At 43.7% G+C, this 25,132-nt stretch overlaps 1 protein-coding gene across 1 annotated transcript; it reads right to left on the bottom strand.

The window, feature by feature from the left end:
- Positions 1-18,193: 18,193 nt before the first annotated feature.
- THITE_2108419 (uncharacterized protein) lies at positions 18,194-19,073 on the bottom strand. Its single transcript, XM_003649614.1, has 3 exons — positions 18,745-19,073; positions 18,622-18,697; positions 18,194-18,567 (listed from the first exon to the last, which is right to left on the bottom strand). Exons 1-3 carry the CDS (start codon positions 18,834-18,836, stop codon positions 18,238-18,240), a joined length of 498 nt encoding a protein of 165 aa, XP_003649662.1. The 5' UTR covers positions 18,837-19,073; the 3' UTR covers positions 18,194-18,237.
- Between the last annotated feature and the right edge of the window lie 6,059 nt (positions 19,074-25,132).

Here is a 25,132-nt window from a genome sequence, read left to right as displayed (position 1 = left end):
AAGAGTAGCCCTTATACAAAGTTTTATATAGGGGCTAAAAGGACCTAGCCATTTATAGAACGAGTTTATAGAGATTAGAGAGAGAATAGATAAGCCCTCCTTTCTTATCTCTATTTTTCTAAACTCCTTTAGTTTTATAAACGTATAAGTAGATAGTAGGTACTAGAGCTATAGAGCTATTAGCGAGAGAGTATATTAGAGGTTAAAGATCGAGTAGATAAGCTTATTAACTCCCTATACCCTAGGTATTATAGTTAAAGAGGTGTAAATTATAAAGAAAATTATATATATTGCCTATATTACAATGGACGTCGATAGGTAGATTAGTACTACTATATTTTATATAGTACTAAGGCTAGCCTACAACGTTATATTAGGGCTCCCCTAGATAAACTACTGTAGAATTGTACTAAACCTAGCTAATAGAGTCCTTATTATCAATTTGTAAAGCGGCCTATAGGTATATAAATGCTCCTTATAGTGGAAAGAAGCTAACGCTACCCTAATTATAGGTATAGTATTTATAGACTTGGCCTATAGGGTATAAAGGAAGAAGTCTAAAGAGGTATAAGACATATTCCTCGTTATTAGTATCTATAAGATAACTACTATATTGAGAGTGGCTATCTCCTAGCCCAATATCGACCTAGACCCGAAGATCGCTTTGCTAAAGGAGCTATATAACTTTGCTAACCTCTTCGATAAGGAGAAGGCGAACGACCTTCCCCCCTATTAGAGGGAGGCCAACTATTATATCTGTCTTAAGATAGGCTTAGATAGAAAACCTCCTAAGCTCTTATAGGGACCCTTATATAATATACTAAGGGACTATCTCCTAGAGATTTAGAAGTAGGTCGTAGACCTATTAGATAAAGGATAGATCTAGGTAAGCTCCTTATTGGTAGTCGCCCTAGTCCTCTTTATAAAGAAGCTAAGAGGAGGATAGAGGTTCTATATAGACTACTGAGCTTTAAATAAGATTACTAAGTAAGATTAGTACCTACTCCCCCTAATTAAGGAGACTCTTTGGTCCTTAGCTAGGGCCAAATAGCTTACGAAGCTAGACGTTAGGGCTATATTCTATTATATCTAAATAACTAAGGGAGATAAGTACCTTATAGCGTTTTATATAAGGTTTAGACTATTTAAATAGCTAGTCTACCCCTTTAGGCTTATAGGTACTTCTACAACGTTCTAGAGATATATTAACAACGCCTTTAGTCTAACGTTAGAAGACTATATAACGATATACTTTAACAACGTTTTAATATACTTGAGCAAGAGCTAAAAGGACTATATAAGGAAGGTATATAAGGTCCTTCGAAGACTAAGGGATATAGGCTTTAACCTAGACCTTAAGAAATATATATTTACGATAAAGGAAGTTAAGTACCTAAGGTATATTGTAGAGGCTAAGGTCTATATCTACCCTAACCCTAAGAAGATCAAGGCTATCTATAAGTAGGAGGTACCCTATAAGGTCCAAGGAGTATAGAGCTTCCTAGGATTCACTAATTTCTATTGCGATTTTATCTTTAACTTCTCTAAGAAGATAGCCCTATTAATATACTTTACCTATAAGAACGTCCCTTTCCACTAGGGCAAAGAGGAGTAGGACGCCTTCGATATACTTAAGGCTACATTTATATTAGAGTCGATCTTTGCCTAATAGAATCCTAAGAGAGAGACGATTATAGAAGTAGACTATTCTAGTATAGTACTTAGTAGATATTTATCTTAGTAGGGAGAGGATAGGGTTCTTTACTCTATAGCCTACTACTTTGTAAAACTAAGCTCTACTAAATGTAATTATACTATCTATAATAAAGAGCTATTAGCTATTATCTTATATCTCAAAGCTTAGTTAGCGGAGCTTCGAAGTATAGTAGCCCCCTTTACTATTTTGACCGACTATAAGAACTTTAAGTACTTTACCTAGCTACGTCCAATTAGTGAATAGTAGGCTCGATAGGCGGAGACGCTCTCTCTATTCAACTTCGAGCTAAAGTACTGGCTAGGATCCTAGGCTTTATACCCTAATACGCTCTTTTAGTATAAATAAGACGAGCCTAAAGATAGCTAGTATATCGCTTAGCTATTCTCTCCGATCAAGGTATACTAGACTAGTGTATAAGAGGAGGCTAGGTTGCCTATAGGAGAGACGCTTTTTAAAGATAAGTAGCTTATAGCCCTATAGGACAAGGGTATTGTTGGAGATAAGTACTATACTTACTAGCTCTAAGCTATTTACGACGGAGCTTAGAAGTTTCTAAAGGAGGCGAATATAGTATAAACCTAGATCGTAGACTATTCTTTTAATATATAAGGCGCACTCTAGTTCTATAGCTGTCTCTAGCTCCCTATATAGGAGCCTCTAACTACTATAATCATTTAGTAGATCTATAACTTAGCTATATTAGGACACCTAGGGTGCAATAGGCTATTTAAAATACTCTAAAGAGATTACTACTAGGACCTTATATCGTCTAATATAAAGCAGTTTATTAGGAACTATAACCAATGCCATTGGAGCAAGATCTCTTAGCAACTATGTTAAAGGCTTTTACAACCTTTGTCTATCCCTAATCGCTTTTAGAAGTAGATCTCCATTAACTTTATAACCGACCTCCCTATAAGAGACGAAGGGGCGCCTAGCTACTTTATAGTGATTACCGACCGCCTCTCTAAGTATATATAGCTTAAAGCGATATACTTGATAGGAGTGGAAGAGTATACCCTCTAGTTCTATAATGTATAGTAGCGCTTCTATAGGTTCTTAACTTAAATTATAACCGACTATAGGTCGAACTAGTTAAGTAGGTTCTAGACTACGCTATATAAGGCGATAGGGGTAGAGTAGCTCCTATCGACTTCTTACTATCCCTAGACGGATAGGGGAATAGAATAGGTCAACTAAGAGGTATAGGCTATCCTCTAGATCTTCGTCTTCTTTGTATAGTACGACTAGCCTAAATACCTCCTAGCCTATTAGTTTATATTTAATAATAGGGACTCGTCTATAACTAGGGTAAGCTTGAACTACCTTCTCTATAGGTTTAATATAAGCTCTATATAACTTATTACAATCTCAACGACGCCTATAGCGACCTCGGAGAGTTATACTACTAGGTTCTTCTACTATTTAAAGAAGGGAATAGAGTAGACCTAAGTAGCTATTATATATATATAGTAGTAGTAATAGACGAATATAAACCGCTCCTACTACTTAGCTAAGAGGTTCAAAGTAGAGGACAAGGTATAGCTTTCTCTATATAATATAAAGACGAATCGCCCTAGTAAGAAACTTAATTAGCTAAATACTAAGTATAAGGTGGTTATAGTACCTACCCCTTTGACGATGATGCTCGATATACTAAGTGGTCTATACTCGACCTTCTATATCGATCTAGTTGAGTAAGTAGCCTCTAATCTACTCCCTTTATAGAAAGTTATAAATAAGTAGCTAAACCTTATATAGGTTATATCGGAGGAGGGTGTTCTTTAGTAGGAGTATAGGGTAGAGGCGATCTTTAAAGCTTAGAACGCTAAGGGGAAAGGAAACAACTACGATATATACGTTAAGTAGGTAGGTTATAATAAACTAATATAGGAGCCTTTAGAGAACTTCTTAGATACTGCTATACTCAATAAGTTTAAACGGGAATAGGGAGACGTATAATATAACGATAGGCTAGCGTTGAACTAGAGGAGGAAAGGAAAACGCAATATTTATATATAGACTACTCTATAAGAAACGACAATAATAAAACGAATATAGCTCGGTAGTACTACTAGGCGTATAGTTATTCTAATACGTCTGGCTATAGCTTTATTACGAAAAGATAATAAAAGAAATATAAGCGTAGAGAGATCTCGATACGTCAATTAAGTCTACTTCCTTAAATGTAGATAGTCCTCTAGCCTTACCTTGGCGTCAACCCTATAGTATTATAGGATACCTAGGTGTAAGCTAATAGGAGGTAGGGTCGATAGCCGATATATAATCTACTCTAAGATCTCTAAGGTAGGACGAGGGCGGATATTAAAATTATTGTAATTACTCTAGTCGGTAGGTTGGTTCGATAGAGGGTCGAAGCGTAGAATGAAATAGGGATGGGGTCGCGATAGGAGATAGGGCTGTCTCTAGCCCTACTCTATAGCCTCTTCGTCTCTAGATAGTACTAGGTCGCTAATAGGCGAATATATAGCACCTTTATCTAGCGACGAGAGCACCTCTATAATTAGCTGCTTATTAGACCTACTAAGGGTTTAGGGAGGAGGATTAATACATTTATAGCGGATATATATAAGGTCTTTAGTAGATAAAGACGAGTAGTGTTAAGGATATAGGGCGAAGGGGACTAGGGTAATGTTGCGCCTAGTAGGAGTTGAACTATAGCCGCCCTATAGAGAGGGGCTAGACTATAGCGAATTTAAAATATAATCGACAAGACGATTGTTAATATTAATAATAGTTGTAATAGCGTCGACTAAGTAGCGTATTTTATACTAGTAGGCTTCTTTATTACTTATTAGGTAATAAGTTAAGTAGGTAGCTAGCTAAGTAGAGGCGTTTAGGGAGGAAGTAGGTAGATTGTAGAGCACTAGGGCCCTATAGCGGCTTAGTATAGTAGAGGAGGTAACTAAAGTCTAAAGGACGATATAAGTCAGGGTCCACTTGGTAGTAGATAAGGGAAATAGTATCGGCTAAATAGGAATATAGTACGCCTATATATTGTTAAAAGTAGTTTAGAAAGACTAAGCTAGCTTCTAGAATTTACGTTTAAAGACTATATAGTAGGCAAGCTATAAGCTTATCTTCTTCTAGGCGAAGGTCTCGATAGCCTAGCCTATATTGTATACTTTAAGAATTTTCTTTAGACTAGACCAAAGGCAAAGGTTTATTGCCTATAACGTAGAGTCCTACTTATATATTGTATAGGCTTTACAATATTCCTTATAGGATTTGCTATAGCTAGGGGTATATTCGACCTTAGTGCTACTAAGGAGGTAAGCGATATACTATATATAGAACTCTCCTTTATCGAAGAGTAGTTCGTTTTCCTTGTTGTCGGAGTCTCCTTTAATAACGAACCTACTAATCGATAGCTTATCATTCTTCTAGCGATTATTTCAGTTCTATAACATCGTAGTTAGTAAGCGACTTGGGTCTACAACGGGATTATCCTAGAGGCATTTACATTGTAGTCTTCGTTATTATCGTCGTTAGGATAATGGCCTACGCCTCTACCTCTAAGAGTAGTAGCAGCGACTAACATTTTAGCGATCCTATATATAAACGCAATAGGCAAGTTTTAGAAACTATATTGCTATTGGGGCGAGGGACGAAAAGACTTTGGCTAGAGCTAAGGTAGAAATAAATAGTGTGCTCGAGGATATAGACAGATATATGGAGAGAATATAGGAGGAGGGGAACGTATACAAGGTAGAATAGAGGGACGTTGTTGGCGTATAAAGAGGGAAGAAACTAGATCGCGAAAGGGGAGGGGGATATATACATTGAGTATAGGAAGGAAACGTAAAGAAGTTGGATTATATAAAAAGAGGGGCTTTTAATAGCGATAAGCAGGGTCGAATCGTATATAATCAGTAGGTATACCTAATATAGCGTAGTTGCTCTATATAAATGTATAAAGAGAGGAGGGGGCTAATTAGCGGCTTGCTAAGGCGATATAAATAAACAACTTAAGCCTAGGTAGTAGGACGGCTATAAATAGCAAGACCTTAGTAGGCAACTACCCCGAACCCGACTATACCAATGCTCGATACAACGTCGTATATACCCCATCTCGACCGTTTAGCAAGGCGGGGGGGGTATGTTACGGACCAGGCTATACCTAGGCTAGGTATGTGGGGGCTACGCCTAGGATCCGTAGCGGCCCTAGGGCGGACCTGTGGCGGGCCCGCCTCGTGCCTAGAATAACGTTGGCCCGAACCTACTCCGCGAGCCCCTGAAAACTCTATGTACGAGGACCGTAGCCTGTACTTCTCCTTTTCCTTTCCTTAAGGTAGTTGAATAGAACATTGTACGCTTATCTGCAGACGCTATAAGGCCAGTACGTTACATTCGATTATCTTATATACTTTACAACGAGTAGCAAGCTAGTGGAGGCTGTACGACTATCTACTTAGCAATAGATCGATATGCTAAACGAGTTCTTCGACTACTACGAAGATACTATTAAGAGATACAACATTATAGTAGCTAGTTGTTGGAACGTCGACGAGATGGGCTGTCGCTTAGCGATATTAAACAGGAAGTTCTAGATCCTAGCTATTAAGACGAAGAAGAATAGGAAGGTTAAGGGTTATTCCTTAATACTAAGAGTCTACTATCTGCTTACTATACTATTTTCTTAGCTAGAGCTCCCTGACTTCTATAATAGGGAGTCGATAACCCTGATTAGCTATACTAATGCTGTTGGCAACGCTATCCCTATATATAGTATCTTTAAGCATTAGCTAAACAAGAACTAGAATATTGATAGCTTTAATAGTAATATATACTTTAACGCTTTGGAAACAGCGTTTAATAACTATGATATTATAGCCAACTAGATCTAATACTTTAATAGGTACTCCTTCTAGTACTATCCTATCGTTTAGGCGTATAAGCTTATGTTCGAAGAGTGGTTTAGCTATAGCGTATACAACTTCTAGAGCTCTAACGATATAGTTGAATCTAAGCGGAATAACATATACCCTAAGGATTGTATCTACCGTCTATTAGTAATAGATAGCTTCTTAGGGCACTATACGTTGGATATCTATAAATACTACCTTATATACGACATTATTATCGTCTTTTTACCACTATATTTATTGTATAAGACGTAGCTAATGGATATAGGCGTATTCCAATATATTAAGAGGGTATATTAAATGTACCTTCGCTAGGTGGTTCGCTAGGGCGAGCTAACCTTTATATGTATATAGTTCGTTAAGAACCTCTAGGTTAGTTGCCTTGCTTAGAGCTAGACCTATTACTAGTTCTAATATATAACTAGCAAATCGTTTATATAGGCTTTATAAAGAATAGGATTATCTCTGGCTTTACAAAGTTAGGGATATAGCTATTAAACCGTATTATCTATATTGCCCTACTCGAAGATGCCGACCTCTAGGCCAATAGTATAGTATATCCTTTGTTGCTTCTAAAGTAGGATCGCTAGGAGTTGGCTACTAAAGGCGTTGAACGCCTCTAAACTAAGTATAACGATATATTTAGCTCCCTAACGCGTTGTTATATTAAAGATATCGCTACTATAATGTAAGAATGATATAGGGCAGGAGGAACAGGGGGGTCATATAACCCATATGTCTGTGTACGTAGATTAGATAAGGGTGCCCTGCGCCCCACGTTGTAGAGTTTGCAACGCTAGGCCCAATCGGGCAGGCGGGGTACATATACGTGTTCTGCCCTATAGGCATATATTTCTTAGCGCATCGCCGCCTAGATCTTTGATCTACTACCATTATCAATCGACATCTTATTATTCTATGTATTTATAGCACTTCTCTATATCAAGTGGTAGCTACGACTATAAGATCATTGACCTAATCATTTTCTTCCTTTTCGTCATCAATCGACTAGTCTACATAGCGGCTTTGCCAATAGCAGTAGCCAGTTGAACCCCCGCTTTCTTCGCGTAGCGACTTGACGAGGTCGATAGCGTTGAAGGTACCTAATCCACTTCGAATGACGGTTTAGTCGAAGAGCCTCGATCGTATAGTAGTTCTATCGATAGCGATTGCGATCTTCAGCTATCGATCGATTAGTCTATATAGCGGCGATCCTAGTTGTCGATAGTAGTAGCTGATCAACTATCTAGTTCTTCTTGTGTAGCGGCGATAGCCAATAGCGATTAGAACACCCTTTTCTCTAGCCCAACGACGAACCTTTTATTAGGCCTTCGTTAACTATTAATACGTTAATAATACGCCTATTCGACCCAACTTCCCTGATTTGAACTAAGGCGATAGTTAAAATAGCCGATTATAGCTACAACACTTATTTTTACGCCTCCTCGCTAGCTAAGCAACTCTCTAAGTACAATGCCGCCCTATCTAAGAAGATCGAAGAGACGATATACACCCTATATAAAGGATTTATTCCTCTAGCTCTAGAGCCGCCAGTTCCAAAGGATCCTACTTATCGCGACATTAGCTAAGATGATTACAACGATATACAACTAGGCGATAAGCTATTCTTCGAAGACGCCTAGAACGACCTTAAGGAAGCTAAAGACATTCTAAACCTCCTAGAGTATATTAAGGTCGATACCAATCGACCTTTCGTCAAGTAGCTCGACTAGACCGTCGACAAATACACTACTCTACTTAAGGATACTATCGTTATAGTCAATCAACTTTGAGCTAATGTTACTAAGATTCAACCTATACTCGATAGGTTAACGAGCTTTTACAACTATTTTAAAGACTTACTAAGGCTTATAAATCAACTTAAAGTAGCTATTACCTAAATTAGAGAAATTATCTAACAAGTTCAATACTAAGATAAGCTCTTCGCTTAATATATATAATATATTGATAATCGGCTAAGTAAGATCGATAATACTATTGCCTAGCTAGCCACTAAGGACTAATCAGCTAATCCTATACTAGCTAAGGAGCCTTTGCTAGCTACTCCTATATCGACTACGAAGCTATAGCTATACGCCCCTTCTATTTAGAGCCGCCGCTCAATAGCAACGGTAGCCTCTCTAATAGAGAGCCTCTATACGCCTCCCCTAGTCTAGCCTACTCGACCTTATATATAGACCGCCTTTTCTATCCCTCTAAAAGGCGTCGATATCAGTATAGCCTACAACCTAGCTATAGGCACATTGCTAGTGCGTCTAGCCTATATTACGTACCCCAACAATTCGTGTTTAGACGATTAACGCTAGGCTATATCGCCTTATAGCGACCTACCTTAGGCCAAGTCGCTTTAAAGCGACCTTTACTAAGGCGAGCCGTCTTAGGATAACCAACGCTAGGCTATATCGCTTCTTAGATAGCCCCCTAGCGCTAACGGCTATAATCTAAACGACTTAAGTGACCTAGACGACAACGACGATAAACGCTATCTAAGTAACCGCCTAAACAACTATCTACCTTTCCTACCTCCTCCGAACTATAGTTACTAGAAGCATTCCTATAATACTGCTAGTACTAGAGGTAGCTAATCTATCTCTACCTTTAAAATTAAACGTAATAATATCGGCACTTTCAACCCTAGTTATAAAGACTCTAACAATATAGGCATCGTTATAGATAGTAAGAACGTGATTTTTACTAATATCTATTGCTTTATCTAGCGTTTATCAACTTTTCTAGAGGACCCCGACACTAGCTACGATATAGCTTAGTAAATCCTATACCTCCTACCTATAGTTCTTACTAGCTAAGCCCTACTCTAGTAGAATAGCGAAGTCACTATTTAAGAGTACTTATAGTAGCGTTAAACTAGCCTAAATATAGTCTTTAATTAATTAGTAAAGCGTTTTGCAATAGATCGCTAAATGGCCATTGATAAGTTTAACTAAGGACGGTTAACTATTAGGTATATTGTAGAAAACCCCGATGCCCTAATGAACTTCTTTTAGAAGAAGTTGCATTTTATATATATAGTAGGCTAGATCAATTATAATAATTTAAACTAGTACAACGCTATAGGTACTATCTACAACCATTTAGATTCGACTATTATATCTTTTCTTCTATAGCCTAAGACGAAGTATACTCTAGTACACTATATATATAAGATTATAGAAGTATAGCCTACGCTTATTACTATAGTTCGTAACAAGTTCCTAAAGTTGAAGAAGTCTTCGCTTACTAGTAAGTCTACTACTTCCGGCAATACTAAGTTTAATAAGAAGCTCTCTAGATACGCCGATCGCTATAGCGACGACCGCTAGAACTACGACGATAACCACTATAACTAAGATCGCGATTAAGGTGGTAAACACCGCCTAGATAACTACGATTCTAAGTATAACGATCGAGCCTAAGACTAAGTGTACCTTATCGACAACGCTGATTCGAAGACGTTATCCAATTTGGAAGCCAACGACGAAGCTAAGGCCGATTATAAGTCATCTATTTCCAATAGCACCGACAAGTCGGATATCACCTATATAGCTTACGATTTAAAGTTGACCTATTACAAATGCTATTAGACATTTAATATAGTTTCTACTACTAATATATATATCTACGCCTATAGCAAGACAATTGTTCCTAAGAGCGTTCGCCACTATCGAGCTAATTAGGCTAATCTAGGCTATTAAACCTATAGATATTGCGATACTTTATTTAATTCTCGGAACTAGCTCTTTAAACACTTAAAGGTCTATTTAGCAACTACTTCTAGCTCTATTAAATACTTAGAATAGACAACCGTAGTTATCGACGACATCTCTAAGGACGACATTCTACTCGCCAAAGGCTCTAGCCTTATAGTGAACTTCGCTACTAACCTAGAAGTCTAGAAGGCCTCTAAAGTAGCTAACCTAGATATCGATAGCCTATATAGCGCCTATATATACTTATACGTCAAGGCCTATACTTAGCTCGACTATAAGGACCTAAAAGTTTACCTCGATCTAGGCGCTAGCCATTCGATTATCGACAAGACCTTCCTAAATACCTTCGAGCATTCGATTAAACGCTGCAATAGCTGAATTTATAATATTAGAAAGACCTCGCCTACCTAGTAGACGACCTTCGTTATTTACCTATTAGGTGTTATACACAGATAGTGCTCGGTGACCATCTAGCGGTAAACGTATAAGGGTAAGAAAGATCAATGCCTCTTAGCCTCGTTAGCTAATAAGGCGGCACTCCTAAACACTAGTATATGTTACAAAAGTATATTGATGTAGTCTACTGTTCTACAAAGGGGTTGTAGGCGAGGTTCCCTTTTTTAAGGGAACGCTCGTTACCCTTGACCGCAGTACAATTATAGGTGCCTTTGCTATAGTTGTATGTAATAAGTGCTCGAAGATAAGAAGAAAAAGATGGCGTCCTCGCCATTATTATAGAACTCAATATAGGATAAAGGAGTATATAGAAAGGAAGAAAACTAATCTATATTATACCCTATATAGGATTTCTATATTTGTTATTCTAGTCTATAGCAAGGTCCTTCGTTGCAATTTGCCTATTTATTTGTTCTATTTGTCTAGGTCGACGGTACTATCGCTAGTGTATAGGTCGTCTTTAGCTACTTTCGACGTCTTTGCAGCTACTTTGCGTTTAGCGGATACGAATGTCTTTTTAACTTTCTTAGGAGGACACGTTAGCGTCTTCTACGCCTTATCATCGATTGTTACTTTTCTTTAGCGTTTATTGCCTATAACCTCGATAGTTTTAGCTTTCGACGTCAATTAGATATTGTCGTTACACTAACTCTATAGCGTCTTAGTCAACGTTGCTAGTGCGACCGATAGCATAGCTTTGGCTATAGGTGTCTTATTTAGCGTCTTCTATATAGGCAACTATATAGCTTTAACGGTATACGCTATAGTCGTAGTTGTAGTATAAGCGATCTTAGGTACTGCTTTATAGTGGCTAGTAGTCTAAATGGATATTCTAGCTTGTTTTATAATGGTTGCCTTTATAGTAGGTAAGTCTGTTGTAGTAGCTTAGGTCTCGATAGCCGCTAGGCGGTGCTCAACGTCCTATATACACTATACTAGTCCTATATAAATACTATCGTATAGGTTCACTGTTGTTTAGGTAGCGAGGTCGATCTTCTCTAGAAGGGCGTTGTTCTTATAATAGAGATCTATTATAGTCTTATTATACACTAGCTATAGGTCGTTAATCTTTACTATCTAATGATAGTATATATTATTAAAGTCGCCTTAGAAAGTAAGACTACTAGGATCTAGGTTACTAGCTTTACTATTTGCTTTTGATATACTAATGAACTTTACTAATTCTACTATAATTTTTTCGACTTCCTTGATATAGATTCGGTACTTCTAAGCAAATTAGAGCAGATCCTTAGTTAGCGCTTATACCGCTTTTATATCCGTTTATAGAGATTTGATAGCATTATTGTTCGCAGTGACCGTATAGCTAGCACTACTTGTTATATCTATAGCTTAGACGTTGTTGTAATAGGCTAGTCTAAGCTCTACTAACATCGTGTTTATAGAAGGGTTGCCTTCGCCCTTAGGCGAGATGTAATATAACGTAAAGATTTCTATCGTAGTTAGTATATAGCTTGTTATAACTATATCTATCTTTTAGAACTCTTTAAGGGCTCTCTTGATTGTACCTTTGATTCTCTAAATATATAGGTTATATACGAAGCTAGTAGGCTTATTATCGAAATCCTTCTTTAGGATTGTATAGTGGAACCTAGCGAATTATATCGTTAGCTTAGTGTCGCGTGCTAGTGCACACGTGACTCTATCTGCCAGGCTCCCTGCGCTCAGGGGGCACATGTCAGCTCTGCCCACACATGTATATAGACCTCGGCGCTCCTCCCACCCAGCTTGAGAGGAGCACCTCTCTCAATACACATGCCTCTGCATCCTGCATGGCCCCACTTCGCTGCTCTTCTCAGTTATGAGCCCGGTTCGCGCACAACACTCATAACAGCGGTGTAGCCCAGTTGGGGCCATCCTTCTTCTTTTCTCCAACAACCACTTCCAGTTTTCTCGATCGTCAACAACTCCCACAAGTTCACATCACCCCCATCGTTCAGTCTGAACAACGCAGCACACCTCAGTTTGCTTCAAGATGACACTCGAAACTGAGAAAACCGTCACCGTTGCTGTTGCAGCGCTTCCAACCCTCGACAGCCCCAAGGACTGGCCAAGATGGATCTCTGCTGTTCGCCAAGAGGCCAACAACCTGCGTGTCTGGCACATCATCGACCCAGACACCGAGCTCGCCACCGAGGCTGAGATGCTCGGCCTTCCTGTGCAGCCCACCCAGGGTGCGGCACGTCAGGCGGTCCAGGACCGCCATCTTCAGGCGTGGCACACTGCACTGCAAGCCTGGAAGGCAGCCGATCCCACCACCCGTGGCGAGGAACCTCAGTCAACCAATCCTACTGAGGAGGAGATCCGCCGTGAATTCCTCAAGCTGTGCGAGGCGTTCTCGAAGTCCGCCATCGACACTGCGGCGTTCCGTGCCGTCAACAAGCTCCGCGAGATGATCAACGTGTCTGTCAGCGACCGCTACGCACACACCGCACACGACATCATGGAGGCCGAGAACGTCACCGGCACACGCGGGTTTATACAGACGCTGCGCAAGATTATCGCACCCTCCAACAGCGCTACTTTCACTGCGCTTGCCGAGGAGTACGCAACTGTCCTTGCCAGAGGCAGCCAGAGCGGCGTCGAACCCAGGACCTGGATTCTCGAGTACATGTCGGTCCTCCACCGCGCAAGGGCGGCCAACATCGCCGCAGTCACCGACGCAACAGCCGTCACCACATTCCTCAAGACTGTGCAGAGACGCTTGGATCCAGAGTGGGCGACTCGCATGCTGAAGGATATCAGTGTGACTGAGAAGCTCGGCGGCAAAGGACCAACCCTTCTCGACTTGGCTCTCTCACTCGAGGCGATCCTCCAGGCTGAAGCGGTGGTCCACCCGAAGCCTGGAGCCTACCCCGTGCTTCCAGGAGCGCAGAACGGTCAGAAGGGCAGTCAGAAGCGCAAGAAGAACCGCGACTGCCCGTGCAAGCCGAAGACTTTTCGCCACTGGTGGTTTCCCTCGGAATGTCGGCAACTTCGGTACGCTCTGACAGGGGAATCCCTGAACGGCGTGACGCTCCCAAACGACGCGGTGAATGCAGTGCGCCAACGATTCGCCAAGGAGCGCTGGAACGACCTTCGAGTGGAGCTCCAGAAGCTCGGTTGGAAGATCCAGAACGCATCGTCAAACGCCAAGACCACTAGTTCCAATAGTGGCGCGGGTCCTTCATTTCCGGGAGCGCTCCAGGTGCACGCTGTCATCGACCCAGCGATCGCAAGCGAGCTCGAAGGAGCGCGTGGCGTGTTCGCATCTCTCGAGTTTGGCCCACACCCGCTCAGCAAGTGCATTCTGTTTGACAACTGTGGAGCGGTCAATCTCGTCAATGACAGGGCTCTCCTTGTCCCTGGCACGTTCGTCAAGACGAGCGGTGAGACTGTTGAGGCAGGCACCACATCCTTCCCAATCTCTGGCCGCGGCAAATGGATCATCAAGAACGTTTTGAACGGCGCGCGCGGCCCGAACACTGAGGACCTTGTCATAGACAACGTTGCTGTCGTCGAGGGCTTTCACGTCAACATTGTCTCTGAGAGACGCCTTCGAGCGCAGGGCGCTTGGTACTGCGGTCTGGATTGCACGCTGCGTTGGGGAACTTTGGAGAAGAGTATTGTACTCAGGCAGCTGGTCGAGAAGTTCAACCTGACCTTCTTGCAATACAATGCTCTTTCCTCCTACTCTGATGCCCTTCGGGTGCTCCCCAGAAGCTTTGCCGGACTTGTGACTTTGAGCGCTGCAGTTGTGAAGAACTTTGGGAGGAGCAGGCCCTCCAAGGACCCGCTCCCAGAGAGAGAAGACCCAGCTGCTCTCTGGCACATCAGATCTGGTCATCTGAGTTCAGAGGCGCTGGAACATCTCGTCTTGAACGCCAGAGGTGTGCGGATTCGCGGGCCTCGCAGACTGGAATGCGAGGTATGCGCGCAGGCATACGCGGAACAGGTTATTTCGCGCCGCCCACCATCGAAGCCGTCACCACGCCCATTTTGGAGGGTCTCTTGGGACCTGTTCGACTTTCCGAGGGCACTTGACGGCTCGAACTGGCTGCTGGTCATCAAGGACGAGTACAGTGGGAAGCTTTTCGCGACTCCACTCATACGCAAGACGCACGACAGTGTGTACGATGAGCTCGTCCGCTTCGAACGCTGGGTGAAACGCCAATTCGGGCTGCCCATCTGCAAGATCAGGCAGGATGGCGACACCAGTGTCATTGGCATCAAGGGATACACAGCGTACGAGCTCTGGGCGCAGGAGCAGGGCATCGACTTGGAGGTTACGCCTTCGGATACCAAGGAGCCCAACGGCGGTTCAGAACGCGCAGGCAAAGAACTTATCACAAAGAGCCTTGCAATGCTCACGGGCGCCGGACTTCCTCAGAACCTGTGGCCAGAGTCGACGGTTGCAGCTGCGTACTTGCACGGCATAAGCCCAAGTCGCGCTCGCAACTACCGCTCACCGAACGAGGTGCTCGACTCTTGGTTCAGACACTGGTTTCGCTGGTATCAGCCCGGTCTCGTGCATTCCCTGACTGCCGACCTGCGCCCTAACTGGGGCGGCGTTTATGCGTACGGCTGCCGAGCGTACCCGCTGACGAAGGAACGCGAAAAGGGGATTGAGAGGCGTGCTGGGAAGGTCAAGCCCAGAGCGCACATCGGGTATCTTGTTGGATACAGGGCGTCCAACATTTACCGCATCTGGGTACCGAAACTCAGGAAGGTCATCACAACGCGCAACGTGACCTTTGACGAACGCACGTTCTACCGGGAGGGAGAGGAGCAGCTTGATGCTCAATCGGTGGCAGTCGCCAGAAAGGTTGTTGAGCTCATCGAACTCCCCATAGAGCCTCGGGACGCCGAGGCAGTGCCGTTCGGAGTTACAGATGCCCATGAAGACCCAGTGACGGTTCCCGGCTCTCCAGGACATCTGGGGGGTGTGACTGAACGGGAACCGGAAGGGCAGGCTCCTCCCCACTCTCCATCCTGTCTGGGGGGTGCGGAAGTACTCGAGCATCGCGGCCAGAGTTCGGGTGAGGAGCCCACTGGTGGTCTTTACACTCCAGAACCAACACCGGAGCCGCGCCAGGAACGCCCGGACGGTTTTGGAGGGAGCGGCCCCCCTGCTGATCACGGTGCTAGCAGTGACAGCAGACCGGTGGGAACTGCATCATCGGAGGCCCCTGATGCAGTTATCGGAGACGCCAGTAGCAGCGTCGCTGGCGGCACAACTAGGAGTGCCAGCCAGGGCAGCACGACGGCAAGTGCTGCCGCAGTCGATACTCCTAGCAGTGAAGAGGAGGTCGACCGCCCTGGCGATCAGCCAGAGGCTCCAGACGACTGGGAAGACGCCTCAAACCATGGTTCTCAGCCTGATTCTGGAACACCCGCAGCCACGCCAGCGAGGGAGAAGCGCAAGTACGTGCGCAAGGTATACGGACCACCAACTCGTTACTCAAGACGGATCCGTAGACAGTCTCCCGGCGGCGGTGCAGGCGGAAGCGGCGGTCTGGTGTGCTTCGCAGCCCCCATGTACCATGAGGAGAGCATCGACGTACCAGATCAGCACGCGTGGCATTCGTTCAGCCACACATTTTTGGATGACCCTGTAATCGCTCTGCAGGAGGGCGACAGCATCCAGCACCGCACATTGCATGCGGTTTTCGCGGCGGCAGTCCGCCAACATCGTGACGCGCGTCCTGGGGCAACGCCAAGCAGGCCCCGGGTGCATTTTGACGACCTCGCCAAGCTTCCTAAGCGCTGGAGGGATCTCGCCAACCACCCTCAAGGGCCCGAGTTCATCAAAGCGGCTGAGGAAGAGATTCGCAATCTCGTCAACAGGAAGACATGGCGCAAGATTCGGCGCGAGACCTTCAAAGGAAGACCACTCCCTCTGAAGTGGGTTTTCGTCTACAAGTTCGATCAGAATGGCAACCTCGAGAAGTGCAAGTCTCGCATCTGCGTTCGAGGCGACCTTCAGGAGCTCACTACTCTGCAAAGCACTTATGCAGCCACACTCGCAGCGCGCTCGTTCCGCACAATGATGGCTATCGCCGCGCAGTTTGATCTTGAGGTCAAGCAGTTCGACGTAGCGCAGGCGTTCTTGAATGCGGACCTGCCTGAGGGTGTTGTTTGCGAGATGCCTGAGGGGTTCGAAGAGCCTGGATTTCTTGTGGAACTGCAGAGAGCTCTGTACGGCTTGCGAGAGTCTCCGTTGCTCTGGTACCGAGAGTTCTCCGGCACACTTCGGAAGCTCGGCCTCACAGCTTCGCCTGAGGAGCCATGCTTGTTCTTCGATCGCCAACGGCGCGTGCTCGTGCTGTTCTACGTGGACGACTACCTAGTCTTCTACCACAGAGACCACGCGGAGACAGCTCAGAGGATCATCGACGCTCTGAAAGCGAAGTACGAAGTGCACGAAAAGGGGGACGTGGCTTGGTTCCTGGGCATCAGGGTGATCCGCGACCGCGCGCAACGCAAGATCTGGCTCTGCCTTGACCAGTACATCGAGAAGATTGCGAAGCGCTTCGGTCTCGCGGATCAAATCACCTTTCCAAGCATCCCTCTCCCTGTAATGGAACTCCGCAAGTTCACTGGCACTGCCACTCGAGCGCAGATCAGGCTGTTCCAGGAGCTTGTTGGATCGCTACTCTACGCCGCGGTCGTACTGCGCGCGGAGGTCGCGTTCCCGGCATCGTTGCTCTCGCACTTCCTGACGAACCCCTCGGGGACACACATTGATGCTGCAAAGCATGCAATCTCCTACCTGTTTGGCACGCGCTTCCTCGCTATTCAGTTCGGGGGTGTGCCGCAGGATGCTGCTCCCACGCAAATCTTGCTCATCGCAGGGGACGCGTCGCATGCGGATGATCCTGATACGCGCAGGTCGTCACAAGGCTATCTCATCTCTCTGTTCGGTGGGCTCGTTCATTGGAAGGCTGCGCGCCAAGATACAGTCACCACCTCGTCTACGGAGGCGGAGCTCCTCGCTCTGTCCACCGCAGCGCGGGAGACAATGGCGTTCAAGCGTTTCCTCAGCGACCTGCAACTTGAGCTGGGTGTGCCTTGGACTGTGTTCTGTGACAACACGCAGACCATCCGGCTCGTGGTGGGAGAGAACGAACGCATCAGCACTCGCCTGCGTCATGTTGACATCCACAACATGTGGCTGCGTCAGGAACACGCGAAGGGATCTTTCGAGGTCGCGTACTTGCCAACTGCTGAGATGCCTGCAGATGGGCTTACGAAGGTGTTGACTCGCCAGAAGTTCGAGCACTTCAGGGAGCTCCTCAACCTGCAGGATGTGCGTCATATGGTGCAGGGAGACGATCAGGGGGACAGGAACGCAAGGCTTGAGTAAAAAACAAACTAAACACAGGAGCGCACGCCGGCGCAAAACAGACTGGGGGGTGCCCGCACCCGCGAAACAACAAACAACAACGCGGAACTACTTGCCACCCTTCTTCTTCTTGGGAGTCATGGCGGCCAGCACCGCCGCCGCCACACCACGCGCCAGCGCCTCCGGGTCAAAGCCCGGAGCAGCCTCCTCCTCGCTCTCGTCCTCATCCTCGTCCTCCTCCTCGCTCTCCTCCTTCTTGGCCTTCTTGGCCTTCTTGGACTTCTTGGTGGGCGCGGCCGCCTTTGCCTTGCCCTTGCCCTTGCCCTTGGCGGGCGCGGGCGCGCGCTCGTCGTCATCGTCGTCGTCATCCTCGGCGTCGGCGTCCTCGCCCTCCATGGCGAGGAGGGCGCGCAGGGTGGCGCGCAGCGTCTTCTGGTCCTACCACACACAGTCAGACTAGCTCTTTTCCTTTGTCTTTTCATTTGTACTCACGAGATTGGCCTTGGGCTCCTGGCGCCCCTGCATCAGGGCCAGGAAGTGCTTGGCGGCGGGGAGCACACTCGCGGGGCTGATTCATCAGTACCGTGCGCCTTGCAACTGTGCTGACAGACTTACATGGAGCGACACTTCTTGCCGCGCGCACAGCGCGCGCACCGGGCCGCTTTGCCGGGGGCCTCCCGGCACTCCCCAGAGCTCTTGCCGCGCATGGCGGACTTCAGGCAACCCAGGCAGGGCTGCTCTCTCAGGGCGCCCTCCTCCTCCTCATCCTCCGAAGAGGAGGAGGAGGAGGAGGGGGGCGCCGCACGCTTGGAGGGGGTCTTCGGCGTGGCGGGGGTCCTGCTGCAAGTGTCAGAGACGCGGATGTACGCGCCGCGCCAGTCGGGCAGATTGTGGTGTGCTCACTTCTTGCTGGCGCCAGCGCCAGCCTTGGTGGGGGTGGCCGGGAGCGGGGGAGGCTTGTTCTTGGCCGCCTTGGCGGCGCGGGCCTTCTCGAGAGCGGCGAGGCGAGCAGAGGACGGCATGGTTGTTGTTGTTGATGTTGTTGTTGTTGCTGATGCTGCTGCTGTTGCTCGCGGTCTGCAGAGGAAGAGTTCGGGAGATGGTTTGAGGCGCACTCACCATGATTAAATACTTCCAGGAGTGCAGCCATCGACCGGCCTGCGGCACTGCGGTATTGTCTGCATGGCGCGAATGCAACAATGGGTAGCAATGGTGGGCGTGCATTCAAGACGTTGGGCAACAAAGGCCACAATGGCACACATGCGAATGATCGCAATGCTCAATTGCGCAACCTGCACCCACAATCGAGGCGGCACGATTCAAGATACGCGCCTGAATGGAGGATGGGGATGGAACGCGCTGCGCAATTGGGAACTGCGCACAATGCGATCAATGGCGCTCGCAACAATGCCAACGACAGCGCCCCTGAATGTCAACTTTGGCGCCCCTGGGTCTGACCGCATTCAGCGCAGCACGCAATTCGCCAACGCACGCGCCACAACGCGTACACAATGGCGCGCGGACAACTTGCACAATGGCGGCGGCTGCGCGCAATGGTGGGATCAATACCGGAGGCCACAGTTCAATGCGCCTGGCAGTGCGAGCTCCAGAGTCAGTGCCCAGCATGCGTGTTCCACAGACAGCCTCCTGAGAGTCTGTCTGGGGGGTGTGTCGCGTGCTAGTGCACACGTGACTCTATCTGCCAGGCTCCCTGCGCTCAGGGGGCACATGTCAGCTCTGCCCACACATGTATATAGACCTCGGCGCTCCTCCCACCCAGCTTGAGAGGAGCACCTCTCTCAATACACATGCCTCTGCATCCTGCATGGCCCCACTTCGCTGCTCTTCTCACTTAGCTATATATTTGTTATTGTAACTAAAATCTATATATATATAAGTAAATACTTTGCTTATAATAGCGATATACTTGTTTATAGCTCTAGTTAGGTACTAAGAGTACCTATACGATATATAGGTTTCCTAAAGCTCTAGGATATAGTATAGCTTAGTCGCTATATCCTCCTTATCATTAGTATAATTAGTACTATCGTCGTTGGAGACGTCTAAGTCGTCGTTAGTTGTAGTAGCCTCGTCTTTTAACACGATGTATAGAGCTTACTAGACTTCCTAGCGTTATACGTTAGTAGAGGAGACGTTGCTAATTTCTAGATACTTAATCCCTAGCGTATATTGTAGAGGCTACTCCCCTTTTATATACTTATAAGTTAAGAGAGTTTCTAAGCGCTTTTATATAGTGTCGTTGTCTAGTACTTCGTTGTAGTCCTTATAGACTTCCTATTTATTGTTAGATACTACGATAAGGTCTATAGTAACATTCTACTATCGCTCTTTATAAGCGGTCTCTAAGCTGTTTTAGATTGCTTTAGCTATATCGGCTTCTTTAATAGCTATTATTTCATTGTTGTAAATAGTTCTAATAGCGACGTCTTTAATAATAGCCTAGTAGGATATAGAAGCTCCTAGGGCGTACAAGGGAACACTAAGTATATTATCGATTTTCTTTGCTCCTCCTATTTACTTAGCTACGAGTCGAGCACTCTCTCTCTTTTAGGTATTAGTAGTATAGCCTTTAGTAGGCGTTTTTCTCGTATAGAGAGGCATCTTATAAGCGACAAAGGCTAGTTGGGTATCTCCTTCTATAATATTGATACAATTATATTTAAATGTTTCGCTACTCAATAACGTTAGTAAGCTAAGAGAATCGACTATATAGTCGCCTCTATCGTTGATATAGGTATTGCGAAAATATATAGCGGATTATCTCAATTTACGAATATAGCGTAAGTATATATTAACTAATAGTAGCTCGTATAAATATATATAGCTTAGTGATAAGAAGGTCTAACGATCGATTATATAGTAAATACGAATAACTATAATAAAGAATTGTTAGGAAAGATAGATATATTGAAGTTAATATATAAAGAGAAAGGAAATTATAGTAGTCTACGTTAGGCTATTCTAGAAGTAAATAAAAACAATAGCGTAATGCCTATAGCTAATGAACAGTATTACTATCTAGTAGTAGCTAGAGAATAGAACATTATACCCTTAAGGCTCAAAGCTCTATACCTTTATAGCAATAGGATAGCTTTCTCTAACTATTTATAGGTCAAGGTCAGTAGTAAATCTATATATAGGAAAACTAGGATAAGCAAAGTGCTTAACGAACTAAATAATTACAGTTTTATAACTAAAAGCGTTGGTAATATCTAAGTAAAGGGTAAAAAAAGGAAAAACTAAGAGATCTATAAGATAGAGGACAGCGTTTATACGTCTAGTAGTAGTATAGCGGTAACAAATATACTAAAGCGAATATATTCTAATAAGGAAAATGTAAATAAACAAAAGGAAGAGAGGGAAATAGAAAAGAAGGAAAGGGAAAGTCAATAATAGTATAACTATTAGTAGTCGCTATCCTTCCTTTATAGTAGCTCGACGACAACTCGGTTCTAGGATTAAGGAATCTCCTTTACTTCCTTCTATTCTTTAATAGCAATACCCTTATTATAATGTTCCTTCTTCTAGTTAATAAGGTACACCTTTTTATACTCCTCGACAAGTTCCTTAGCACTGTCAATAAGCTAGATATATAGGATCTACTAGTCGTCCTTAGCAATAAATCCTTTCTATTATACTAGATACTCGACCTTAGGTCTTTAGTTCCTCTAAATAATATATCGTTGTACAATTCTCTCGATTTCCTAATGTTTATCTTTATTAACGATTATAGGGCTAGGGAGCTCTACGTTATAGCCAAAGGGGTCTTTCCCCTAATCCGATTTCTATAACTAGGAAACTGAAACTATAGGATAGACTTTCTAATTAGCTAGAAAGTTAAGCTCGTAGACGTTCTTGTCGATTTTATAGACAATCTTAAACAGTCTTGCCTACTATAGCGACCACTTTCGTTTAAGCTTTCCTAGGAGATAGTATCCGTTATATAGTTGTAGATAAATAGTGTCTCCTACTTTAAACTCGGTAGGTATATACTTATTGTTGTAATATATCTTTGTAATAGCGCTTATATAATCGATCTATTCTACTACTTTCTTCTAATACTATTATCTAAGAACACTAATAGCTTTAGCGAAGGCAATAGTGCCCTTCTTACAGTGAAGTATATCTAGAATAGAGTGTAGTTTAAAGCTATATACTAATTTGTTTACTAAAACGCGCTGCGCAATTGGGAACTGCGCACAATGCGATCAATGGCGCTCGCAACAATGCCAACGACAGCGCCCCTGAATGTCAACTTTGGCGCCCCTGGGTCTGACCGCATTCAGCGCAGCACGCAATTCGCCAACGCACGCGCCACAACGCGTACACAATGGCGCGCGGACAACTTGCACAATGGCGGCGGCTGCGCGCAATGGTGGGATCAATACCGGAGGCCACAGTTCAATGCGCCTGGCAGTGCGAGCTCCAGAGTCAGTGCCCAGCATGCGTGTTCCACAGACAGCCTCCTGAGAGTCTGTCTGGGGGGTGTGTCGCGTGCTAGTGCACACGTGACTCTATCTGCCAGGCTCCCTGCGCTCAGGGGGCACATGTCAGCTCTGCCCACACATGTATATAGACCTCGGCGCTCCTCCCACCCAGCTTGAGAGGAGCACCTCTCTCAATACACATGCCTCTGCATCCTGCATGGCCCCACTTCGCTGCTCTTCTCACTTAGCTATATATTTGTTATTGTAACTAAAATCTATATATATATAAGTAAATACTTTGCTTATAATAGCGATATACTTGTTTATAGCTCTAGTTAGGTACTAAGAGTACCTATACGATATATAGGTTTCCTAAAGCTCTAGGATATAGTATAGCTTAGTCGCTATATCCTCCTTATCATTAGTATAATTAGTACTATCGTCGTTGGAGACGTCTAAGTCGTCGTTAGTTGTAGTAGCCTCGTCTTTTAACACGATGTATAGAGCTTACTAGACTTCCTAGCGTTATACGTTAGTAGAGGAGACGTTGCTAATTTCTAGATACTTAATCCCTAGCGTATATTGTAGAGGCTACTCCCCTTTTATATACTTATAAGTTAAGAGAGTTTCTAAGCGCTTTTATATAGTGTCGTTGTCTAGTACTTCGTTGTAGTCCTTATAGACTTCCTATTTATTGTTAGATACTACGATAAGGTCTATAGTAACATTCTACTATCGCTCTTTATAAGCGGTCTCTAAGCTGTTTTAGATTGCTTTAGCTATATCGGCTTCTTTAATAGCTATTATTTCATTGTTGTAAATAGTTCTAATAGCGACGTCTTTAATAATAGCCTAGTAGGATATAGAAGCTCCTAGGGCGTACAAGGGAACACTAAGTATATTATCGATTTTCTTTGCTCCTCCTATTTACTTAGCTACGAGTCGAGCACTCTCTCTCTTTTAGGTATTAGTAGTATAGCCTTTAGTAGGCGTTTTTCTCGTATAGAGAGGCATCTTATAAGCGACAAAGGCTAGTTGGGTATCTCCTTCTATAATATTGATACAATTATATTTAAATGTTTCGCTACTCAATAACGTTAGTAAGCTAAGAGAATCGACTATATAGTCGCCTCTATCGTTGATATAGGTATTGCGAAAATATATAGCGGATTATCTCAATTTACGAATATAGCGTAAGTATATATTAACTAATAGTAGCTCGTATAAATATATATAGCTTAGTGATAAGAAGGTCTAACGATCGATTATATAGTAAATACGAATAACTATAATAAAGAATTGTTAGGAAAGATAGATATATTGAAGTTAATATATAAAGAGAAAGGAAATTATAGTAGTCTACGTTAGGCTATTCTAGAAGTAAATAAAAACAATAGCGTAATGCCTATAGCTAATGAACAGTATTACTATCTAGTAGTAGCTAGAGAATAGAACATTATACCCTTAAGGCTCAAAGCTCTATACCTTTATAGCAATAGGATAGCTTTCTCTAACTATTTATAGGTCAAGGTCAGTAGTAAATCTATATATAGGAAAACTAGGATAAGCAAAGTGCTTAACGAACTAAATAATTACAGTTTTATAACTAAAAGCGTTGGTAATATCTAAGTAAAGGGTAAAAAAAGGAAAAACTAAGAGATCTATAAGATAGAGGACAGCGTTTATACGTCTAGTAGTAGTATAGCGGTAACAAATATACTAAAGCGAATATATTCTAATAAGGAAAATGTAAATAAACAAAAGGAAGAGAGGGAAATAGAAAAGAAGGAAAGGGAAAGTCAATAATAGTATAACTATTAGTAGTCGCTATCCTTCCTTTATAGTAGCTCGACGACAACTCGGTTCTAGGATTAAGGAATCTCCTTTACTTCCTTCTATTCTTTAATAGCAATACCCTTATTATAATGTTCCTTCTTCTAGTTAATAAGGTACACCTTTTTATACTCCTCGACAAGTTCCTTAGCACTGTCAATAAGCTAGATATATAGGATCTACTAGTCGTCCTTAGCAATAAATCCTTTCTATTATACTAGATACTCGACCTTAGGTCTTTAGTTCCTCTAAATAATATATCGTTGTACAATTCTCTCGATTTCCTAATGTTTATCTTTATTAACGATTATAGGGCTAGGGAGCTCTACGTTATAGCCAAAGGGGTCTTTCCCCTAATCCGATTTCTATAACTAGGAAACTGAAACTATAGGATAGACTTTCTAATTAGCTAGAAAGTTAAGCTCGTAGACGTTCTTGTCGATTTTATAGACAATCTTAAACAGTCTTGCCTACTATAGCGACCACTTTCGTTTAAGCTTTCCTAGGAGATAGTATCCGTTATATAGTTGTAGATAAATAGTGTCTCCTACTTTAAACTCGGTAGGTATATACTTATTGTTGTAATATATCTTTGTAATAGCGCTTATATAATCGATCTATTCTACTACTTTCTTCTAATACTATTATCTAAGAACACTAATAGCTTTAGCGAAGGCAATAGTGCCCTTCTTACAGTGAAGTATATCTAGAATAGAGTGTAG

This window comes from Thermothielavioides terrestris, chromosome 1 (assembly GCF_000226115.1).
Source record: "Thermothielavioides terrestris NRRL 8126 chromosome 1, complete sequence".
Lineage (NCBI taxonomy): Eukaryota > Fungi > Ascomycota > Sordariomycetes > Sordariales > Chaetomiaceae > Thermothielavioides > Thermothielavioides terrestris.
This window is presented reverse-complemented; position numbering and strand designations above follow the sequence as displayed.